This window comes from Trachinotus anak, unplaced genomic scaffold (assembly GCF_046630095.1).
Source record: "Trachinotus anak isolate AG129_WGS33_773 ecotype Australia unplaced genomic scaffold, CSIRO_AGI_Tana_v1 ptg000003l, whole genome shotgun sequence".
Classification (NCBI taxonomy): Eukaryota; Metazoa; Chordata; class Actinopteri; order Carangiformes; family Carangidae; genus Trachinotus; species Trachinotus anak.
The window spans coordinates 2,098,736-2,109,181 of NW_027273854.1; the positions used below are offsets into that span (position 1 = coordinate 2,098,736).

At 41.5% G+C, this 10,446-nt stretch overlaps 1 protein-coding gene across 1 annotated transcript in view; it reads left to right on the forward strand.

Moving 5' to 3' along the window:
- The window catches only part of grin2ca (glutamate receptor, ionotropic, N-methyl D-aspartate 2Ca), a 64,407-nt gene that overhangs the window by 40,618 nt on the left and 13,343 nt on the right, over positions 1 to 10,446 (forward strand). The window contains exons 5-6 of the mRNA XM_071465109.1: positions 2,907 to 3,118; positions 10,245 to 10,413. Coding sequence (XP_071321210.1) covers positions 2,907 to 3,118; positions 10,245 to 10,413 — 381 coding nt within the window. The remainder of the gene's footprint in view (positions 1 to 2,906; positions 3,119 to 10,244; positions 10,414 to 10,446) is intronic.

Consider the following 10,446-nt stretch of genomic DNA (forward strand, 5'->3'; position numbering starts at 1 on the left):
TCTAAGAGCTGAAAATCAATTCCACTTTTTGATTGCCTTTTTTCCAGCCCTCTTACTGCACACGTTGCAGGGCAGCCGGTCTGTTACGTTCATACATCACCTATTATCAGCCTCAGTCCGACACCCTACAGACCGGTACCTCGCATTATTTTTTATTTATTAACTTTAAATCATACAATCGTCTTATCACATGCAGCTGCTGTAATTTGCTTCTTCCAAAGAGTCATTGTTCGGTTGCTTCTCCAGCTTCCTGTCGGATCTAAAAGTCGAGGTAACTTGGGAAGACGGAGGGAGAGCATGACAAAAGCGTGGCGACAGAGGAGGAAGGGAAGTGTTCCTGTCACTGCTGTTATCTGGCAGGGTGATACATGGGACTGAAAAGCTGCCGTTCTCTGGCTGTATATCTGTGACGCACACAAACCCTCAAATTACAGTCTCGTTGGCTGATAAAGGCTCGGGAACTGGGGGGAAAAAAAAAACCTAATTCAAGACCCTAATGGATTTCTTGTAACTAATGTTACCAGCATGACAGTTACTGTTTATTTTACTTTTCCTAACAGGTAACTGCAGTATCTGAGCAGTATTTGAGTTAGTCAGTGGAGTCAGTCTGTCTCTGATCGACAGGAGGAACTGTTGATCAGAGACAGACTGACTCCACTTTTTCAAAGCAGAACAAGAGGGTTTGTAGTGTTTTCCAAGATGAATGAACAATGAAGATCTTCACAGTCAGAGCAGCCACAGGGACCTGAGGTTTTTTCATCTCAGTGTATTTGCCCGAAATTTGAAATTCTGATTGACTTGACTAAAAGCCCATGAGTGGAGCGAAAGGTAAACAGCAGAGCTGATCAATATGACTGACAGGAGAGAGGAATAACCAAAAAGTCCAGAGAGAGTTAGGATATTTGCACCACCCCCCACTTTCAGTTCTTTCATTTCACTGTGACAAGCTGTACTGACTGGTGTGATCAGACAGGATTGTCCCCCTTCCTGCATAAACACCAGAGATTATGTGGGAGGAAAAACATTTTGTCCAGACCGACACTTTGTTTTAAGCTCCGCAGGAAGTTAATGGCATTTACAGCATCACAGGCGAGACTGTGTAAAATAAACAGACTATCATTTAAATATGAGTCAGCATTTAAATGCTGCCCCAGATACTTCATTATCAGAACTAAACTGTGGAGTGGAAGTGCAATTGATCCATCTACAGAAAATATGATCAAGTGGGAACAGCTCCTCTCATCTCTTTCTCTGCCACTGTAACAAACAATCCCCTGTGGAAACGAGTGCAGATTAAAGAGACTGCTCCACAGATCGGTTCATATTTTAAATGGCACAGGGTTATTGATGAAATAAAAAATGAAATATTCTACCCATGATATTTAGACACAAAAGACTCTAAAGCAGGACGACATTTTAGAGTTCTTAGATTAACAAATCACTTTTGTAAACATACGCAATTCAGTTTTCTGTCCTATTTTGACATTGGCCAAGTAAATATTACATTGTTGATATTACAAATCTACCAAGACTATGTGTTTGCATGTATCTGACTGGCCAACCATGTGCTTTGCCAGATGACATTGTGATGCGTTGCAGTAAAAGTTACACCTGGTTCGACTTTTCCACCAGATGACCCTGGGTGTTTTTTCTGAAACCCTGTGTGCTGGCACCACCGCTGTGATGTTGTCTGTCTAAACTCAGCCCAAAATGTCCTCAACCTGTCACACAGACATACACACACCATCTCCACATGTAGTTCGGTTTTGTTTATTGCCACAGTAAAATGAACAATTAATACGTTTAAATATTGCAGAGATGATGATCTAATTATTTTTGCTAATTACTGCCTCATAAATAGGAATCCTTAAGTACATTTTTTTGTGGATAATTAATCTCAGTAATATCATTTCAGCATTTATTGGTTACAGGGTCAAGTCTGCGAGAAGAAATATTTAAAGTAATGTGACGATGTGATCCTCATCACATTCATCAACTCCAGAGCATTTTGTTACTAAAGAGCATCTGTTCACTCTGTGGACATGTTATAACAGTTAGTTACAGAAACACTTCATGTGGTAAGCGGTTCTAACGGGTGCAGGGTCAAACTGTTAAAAACCAACTGTAGCTGCTTCTCATTACTGTCCGGGGAATGCTTACATATGTAAAAATCTATAATTCATTTGCTGAGTTAGTGGAAGCCAAAGCAGCGTTTAATAGCCCCATCTGATTCAGCAAAAAGTTAATAATGTGTGGAATGTGTCATTGTTTTGTTTAATTGGGGTCCAACTGGTCCTCCGCGACCTTCATCCCCTCATTTCACAGCCCAATTTAGACAGTTAAGAGTCAGGTTGACAAATTTGTGGAATGTGGCACTAAACAGGTCACGGCTTCTTCAAATAAGCGAGCCTGAAATGTTTAATTTGCAGATCTTGATTATGTATTCAGCTTACTTGAACGCTCATTTCCCCACAACATCCAATTAAAATGAGCTAACTGGTTATATTGCAGGGGGTGGAATTGCTTTCATTGTGTTAGGTATATAATTACACTCTCTACATCCCCAGTGACCCAAAAATCAATTTCCTCTAAACTACAAACTAAAACTCTCCTCGCTGCTCCAGGTCAAGATGCACAAATCAAGGAAGTGTGATAACAACATATACAGTGCGAGAGCTGAGGATAATTCTTTTAAGATTGGACGTTGTAATAAACAGAGACAAAGGCTTATTCTTCCAGTATTTCCCACTTTTATATATTCATATCTTTATTTGTGGTTGTTCCTTGTTGTAGTCCCTTCACATGTTTTCCTGTACCACCTCAGTATGGTGACCATCTGGAGTTTGGTGCAGAGATTTTATTCACTGATTCATGCTGACTCACCCCTCCTCTCTGGACTCCTTCAGGTGGGGAACTACGAGATGGGGATCCTGCAGATGAGATACCCCGTGTGGCCGCGGTACGGCTCCTACCTGGAGCCAGTGTCGGATTACAGGCATCTGACAGTGGCCACGCTGGAGGAGCGGCCCTTTGTAATAGTGGAGGCAGTGGACCCCGTAACTGGTACATGTGTCAGCAACACTGTACCCTGCCGACGACAGTCCAACAAAACGGAAGCGTAAGTGATGCTGCTACTCAACAACACCAATTATCCCTATTCTAATAAAACTGCCAAAAAGGCCACATACACATTCAATGCTAAAGATATATAAATAAATAATTAGATTTGTGTTTTTTGATGGTTGAGAAGACTGAAACACATTTTGAGTAGCATCCTAATTACAACCTCAAAATGAGATGAGCATTATATGAAATGTTAATTATGTATCTGGCATATTGGAAAAAACAGCTGTTGCTTTTTACTGGGTACTTTGCACAGCTAATCTTTTGATTAATACTCCCTCTAAATATATATATATATATATATATATATATATATATATATAATAGATGTGACATCCATAAATGTCATCCGAGTGGGAGGTTCCCAGTCTAACTGCCCTCTGTTTTCATCACCCATCTCTGCTTCCACCTCAGACAGTTTTGTTTTTCAGTCATTTTAGGTCAAGACTCGATTCTGGTTCTTCTACTGATGCATCAATTCAGCGACTTTTAGGGAACAGCCCTGTCTAGAATAATAAACTTTGATGTCACATTGCAAAGATAACTAGAATTATCGCTCTGCAGTTGTATGCCACCAACCAGCAAAGTTGCAGGAAATATGGCCACAATCTCCTTCAGAGTGGCAGCACTGAATAATGACCAGAAGTGTTTTTGCAGAACATTATGATGTCACAGTGAAGTTGACCTTTGACCATTTGGATATAAATAACATCACTTCATTTTATCTTTATACATATTTGAGTTACATTGTGTTATAATTAGGGTATTAGCGAATTCATGAGTTATGGCCCAAAAGCATGTTTTGTGAGGTCTCAGTGACCTTTGACCTTTTACCTTCAAATTTTAATCAGCTTATCCTTGAGTCCAATCAAATATTTGTGTCGCATTTGAAGATATTTCTTGACGGCATTACTGAGATGTTGCGTTCGCAAGGCCAAAACCATGTTTTCTGAGGTCACCGTGACCTTGAACTTTGACCTTAAAAATCGATTCTGTTCACTCTTGAGTCCGAGTAAACACTTCTGTCAAATTTGAAGAAATTCCTTCAGGTTTAACGGACAACCTCCGGGCCTGGCTGCTGCCAGCGCGGAGGCATAAAAATGTTCTGATACTGTGACACATTGTTCAAGAGGTTAAAGGAAGCAGAGCATTTTGAGATTTGAGATTCTCTGCAGTCTGTACATCAGTATTCTCAAATCATCTGCTGTTACCAAACTGCTTAGAAACCATCTTTAGTCAGGTTAACTATCTTATACAAACCCACTTTACATCATTGTACAGTCCCACTGGCACTCTCACATGTTAACATGCTCAGCTTAATTGATTTTGTATCTAACTTGCGAGTTCCATTAGGTATGCGATTAAGAGGCTCTTCCCCTGCCATTAGCCCAGGCATGGCTTCTTATCACTCAATGGGGTGAGATACTCATTAGGCTGCTTGGCCAGAGTGCAATATCCCAGGGATCACCCTGTGACCCAATCAGGGAAATATATGTGCTGCATGGTAGGGTATCAATTAGACAGGATGATTAGGCCATGTCATCAATCGTGAACACCTACAGACTGATATTGGTGTTCATTAGTGTGGGAGAGAGGCACTGGCCATTATCCATTACTGACAATGGTGTTAATGAGACGAGGGGAACCGAAGATGAAGATCATGTCCCCTCAGTGTCGTGGAGCGCTGTAGGGTTTTATTGCTCACGCTGACCAAATCATTCTGCAACCATAAAAAGTGCATAGTTCCCTTTTGTCGGACAATGGAGCATTTTCACAGAGCTGCACCAAAAATTCAAGATAGAAGCAGATAAGGTCAATAAGAGGTTCGATGAAGCAATCGACACTTTGGTCAGGTGATGGAGAAACATTGACCGATGGAGGTTACAACGAAGGTGAAGCGAGTCGTTCTCAATCTCCCAGAGCCTAAGGTGACATCTCCAATGGTTTGCCCACCCAACAGCTTCACACTTGAGAAACTGGAACCAGCAAATGTTTTTTTGTGACCTACACGATTAATAGTTTATAGTATAACATATTTTTAAAATTACAGCAAACAAACTTTTTCAGCTTATGTGATAGCAATAACTTGATATTGGCCAATATTTATTTTTTCAATTAACAAATGTTTTAGTTGGCAACAAACACTTCTGAGATTACATCAAATGTATCTTTGGTATTTCTGAACTACAATGTGTTGCTGTTTATCGGCTCAAATTTACATCAATACTTAATTATAGTCAAGCAGAGAATTGCTTTCCCTTATCCTCCATACAGTCAACTTTCCTTATCTGAATCTCCTCTACACCCATAACTTACCCAGCAGCCTTCAACATGCCCACATCTCAGACTCACATCAGTGCTTGCTAAACGGGGAGTCATCGGTCATGAAGGTTTTCCATTTCAATCCCTCAACGGCTTTGCCCTACGTTCAGCTTGCCTGGCACACCATCTGTGTAGTTCCCTCATTTGTCCGCAGAGAGACCTGACAAACAGCCACCAGTGCCTGGCTCAGACTCGACTAAAGTAGCCCGAAGCCGTTAACACAAGCTCTTCCCTTTGAGCCAGACATGTTCTCCAGTGGGATCAGAAAAATCTCAAGCTCACTTTCTCACTGCCTTAGAACTGCAGGCAGCCGGTTTTTCCCTCAGAGCACACTGGCGGAGATTAATTCAGAGGTAATGCGCTGGTGAAGGGTGGTATTGACCTGGGAAGATAATGTCTTCATATATTAGTTGCGTTCAATGGGAGTTAGATCATAAGTTAATTTAATTAAAGCTGAGACTGAATGCAGCAGTGGATGAGCTCCCAGGAGCCTCGGAGCAACAGCACTATGCAGCTGCATGAGGCAATTTTACACATCGATGGATTCACAGGTGATTGTTAGAAAAACACACATTTTAAGCAGAAACCTACAAACCCAACCAAACATGGCCAAACCCACCCATGATGTTGGGTGTGGTCAGTAGGGCAGCAGACTCGTACTGCACTTTTTAAGGTCAACACAATGGTACTTTTTTTCTGAAGTCAGAATAGATAAACCATACAGTAATTTTGTGCAACAGAAATGCTTTTTCTTCTGTTTAATTATCTTGTGACTCACCAAATTTATTTGTGACCCCTTCTGGTCCCTGCATTTGGCAACTACCAATTTGAGATCTCTTCCAGTTTGGCAAATCTGCAGCACAACAGCTGGGGAAATGTAGTGAGACTTCTACTTTGCAGCCTCTAATTTGATTTAGGCTAATGAGGCAGGTGTATTTTTACATGAACAATCACCTGGTGCAGCTTTACAACTTATTTAAGAGGCAACTATTTCATGGGCTTCTCAGCGAGAGCGCTGTCTTTTATTTTTTCTCGAGCTCGGATACAGATATCTACACAGATGGTCACTGACAGTTGCGTGTATACACACCTAAATAACTGTCTCACACAAACTGGTGCCTGTCACCATCCATAAAGCAGCTTCAAAACATTATTCTAACGATGTCCACACTTTGAATAAATCACCTAACACAAATCTGCAACAATTCCCAAAGACCCACTTAAATGCAACTGGCAGCCAACTTAGAGCCCATCCCTGAACCCTGGCAGCTGGTGAGACAGGGGATGTTGGGACCACTGTGTTTACTCACGGTCTGCTCTGGCAGCCTCGTTTTCCTCTAAACTGCTCATTTGTTTCTGATCGTCGTGGCTTGGACCTGCCTGTTCGACTCACTGCCTCCTGGTCCTGACGGGTGGCTGCAGAATCTATTAGACCAAAGGTCTGGGGGAGGTTAGGAGTAACATGTCATTAGTGGTCTCTGCATTCCAGCCATGGCTCAATAGTTCGCTGCCACATCACCTTGCACCGACAGAGGTATGACCATTTTAGTTTCTCTGAAAGTAAATAAACTTTTAAGGTGCACCATCTCCTCTCTACAAACATGCAAAAAAAAAATGGATGACGCCTCACACATCAGCCTGCAGAGTATGACAACCTTTACTGAGAAGGGACTAGACTGTGTTCTCCCTTCTTTCTGACTCATATCACTGCCGTCAAAGTTATTGTGAAACTGAAGGACATTTTCATCCCCATGTTCCTGGTAATCCTGCTGATAAGTTAGGGGAATTGATTTCATCCCTTACATCAGCCTCTTTTACTTGGTATGCAGAGCCAAAAACTGTCTGAAGATCAGTGCTCTGTGTGAGAAGACTTGCTGTGTCTTTTTTGCTGGGCATAAGGGAGCTTGGCATGTGATAGGTCTTACACAGGTGTACGTCCTCATTAAAATGGTTTAGCAGACTTACTCCACATCACAACATCCAAGTCATGAAGCTGATGTCCTCGAAATGGGGCTTTACAGAGTACATTACCATCTGTGGTCCTAAAACATCCCTACAGAGCCTCATTAGCTCCCTGTGACCACGTCCTCACAGTTGCGGTGGTCACACACTGCTGCTGGACGATGGGTGAGGAGGCAGGAGTGTGCAAAGGGCAGTGGAAGCATACAGTAAATCCAAAGTTGTATTTTCTCTGGTGGGGCAGTTGACAAACTGTTGACAAGTTGGTAATGTGGCAGGAAGAGCAGGGGGGTTAAAGTCTCCAGAGATGTCCATGACGGTGTTGGCGGGTTGAGTTTGTAATCCTGCGATGATGGAGCCGGTGACGTCACATGCTACGTCAGCAGCAGCTGATAGTGGGATATAAACAGCAACAACAATAGCACATTTGAACTCCGCTAGCAGGTACAATAATATGGACAGGCTCAACAGTTCAATGTCCGGGCCACAGAGACGCCCTTTCACAGTAACAGTGAAAGAGGATTACACCATCTGTTGGACACAAGCACAGCAATCCCCCCTCCTTTCTTCTCACCGCTCTGCCTGCAGTCACTATCGGCCCTTACAGTTTGAGTTTGAGCCATGTCTCAGTATAGCACATAATACAGCATTTCTGCCAGGTCATAGTCTGCGCAACCAGGCTCGTCCATTTTATTTGCAATGGACCTCACATTTCCCAAAATCCCTTTTTGTTATCTGTTTTGGTCTGGCCCTATAACCCCGGCGTCTTCTCCTCAACTTATCGTGAATTTGGGGCCTTGCTCCAAGCAGAGTGGGGATCTTCAGGTTTGGGACTGTTGATCAGCCACATCAAGACATTTGATGACATCCTCTTGGGCTCAGGCAAAATATTTCCATTAATAATAATAATGATGATAAACTTTATTTGTATAGCAACCTTCATACAAGAAATGTGCCGCAGTAAAGTGCTTTACAGTAAAGAAATGACATGCACCAAGTGATTTACATGACAAGACATAAAATAATCATAAAAACATTTTAAAAACAGGAATTTAAAATGAGATAGAATAATAATTAAATAATATCAAAATAAGTTCAAATGGGAGCGGCCCGGTAGTCGAGTGGTTAGGGCGCGTACCATGTGAGCGCAAGACGCTCTTAGCAGGCAGTCGCCGGTTTGACTCCCGACCAGCTCGACTCTTTCCTGCGTGTCATTCCCCTCTCTCTACCCCCCTTCCTGCCAGTCTCCAGTGCACTATGATAAAAGGCACAAAAATCCCCCAAAAATAATTAAAAAATAAAAAAATAAGTTAAAAATGGATTACAAGTGCTAAGCAGTGCATAAGTGCGGAGCAAAGTGCAAGATTTCAGAGCCAGTCAAAGTCTAAGGTGAAGTTTTTGAGCCTTCTTTTATAAACACATAGTGCACTGCTTCTCTGGTCATCTACAGGTAGTGTGTTACATAGCTTTGGGCCGTAATTGACAAAGGCTGCATCATTAATATTCCTACAGCTGTTGCTGGGAACCTTCAATGAAGCAGCAGTAGATGATCTCAGTGTTCTTGAAAGGTTATAGAGTTAATCATGGAGTTAGCATTGTACAAGTAATGAAAACAATAAATGGTTAAATTACAAACTTGCACTGTAAACCTATAAAGAATCATGGATTGAGCCTTTAATTTTGCCAATGCCATGTTTATATTTTAACGACTCCATTACTACTCTTTAGGTAACATATTGAAGACTGGAGGCAATGCCCAAGTTGCCATTATCCAGTCCAAACAATCCAGCAATGAGTTCCACTCCTGTCTGCCATTGTTTGTTTGTGATTAATTTATGTCAGATTTGTTTTGGTCCACCCAGCTGTCCGTCCATCTGTTGGGGCCGTGACATAATGCGCAAGCCTGTGGAGTAGCTCCAGCTCTCCCAAATGCAACACCCCCCAGCTCCATATTCTGACGTCACAGCCCCAGCCTCGATGTCTTGGAAATGACTGGTCTTTTCCTCATCTCCACCAGCTCTGTCACCTGCTTTACATTGACTTCTCAGTCTCTCGCTCCTTCAGCCGTTCATTCCTATGTAAATCAGCTGCAGTGACCACATGTGGCGTCTATGTGGCGTAACCAGGAGAAAAAAAAAACAAGTAACCAAAAATAGCTTTAATTATTGTGATTTTGTTTCAACATCTCTTAACATTTGACATCTTCAGTTTCTGTGGTTTGTAGTAGGGTTTTGTAGAATAATGCATTCATATTTCTCAGTATTGAAAGTATTGGAAGAATTAATGTTTTACTGTAAAAGTAGTAAAAATGGAATTGTATCAGCATTAAAAAAATAAATAAATCAAAACTGTTACAGATCACCACAGTGTACAATGTTATAGCTAATAGAATTATTAGGTATGAATGTCAAATAGGACACATGGTAAACCAGGATTAAGGAAGCCAGTCTTTACTGCTGCATTAGATTTTATCATACATGTGTTTTCTATTGTTACAGTTCTGCTTGTAGTGGATTGTTGAAGGTTATTTAATCCTACATATAAATACTGGCCATAGGTTCACACTACGCTGTTTTCTTTATTTCAAATATAAGATTTTCTGTGTAATACAAATCATTTATTGGATATAATAATTGGTGAATTTCCCTTCAATTGATAAAATATAATAAGGATTTAACAGCATCTTCTATAACAATGACAACTGAGCGGTCTACATCAACAGAAAGTTATAATGTAAAGAAACCAGTTGTTAAAGAGACAGAGCAGGAATGACACTGCACTGACCTCCAAATGAACGAACCATCACATCATCAGCTTTTCTCTTTCTCTTTACCTTTCAGTATTGTGGGTCACACTGAGCCATACACAAAACTGTGCTGTAAGGGTTTCTGCATAGACATCCTGAAGAAGTTGTCCCGGACCATCAAGTTTTCCTACGACCTCTACCTGGTCACCAACGGCAAGCACGGCAAACTGGTCCGGGGCATTTGGAACGGGATGATCGGAGAGGTAGGAACAGCCAGTTTTAACTACTTGTTAAGA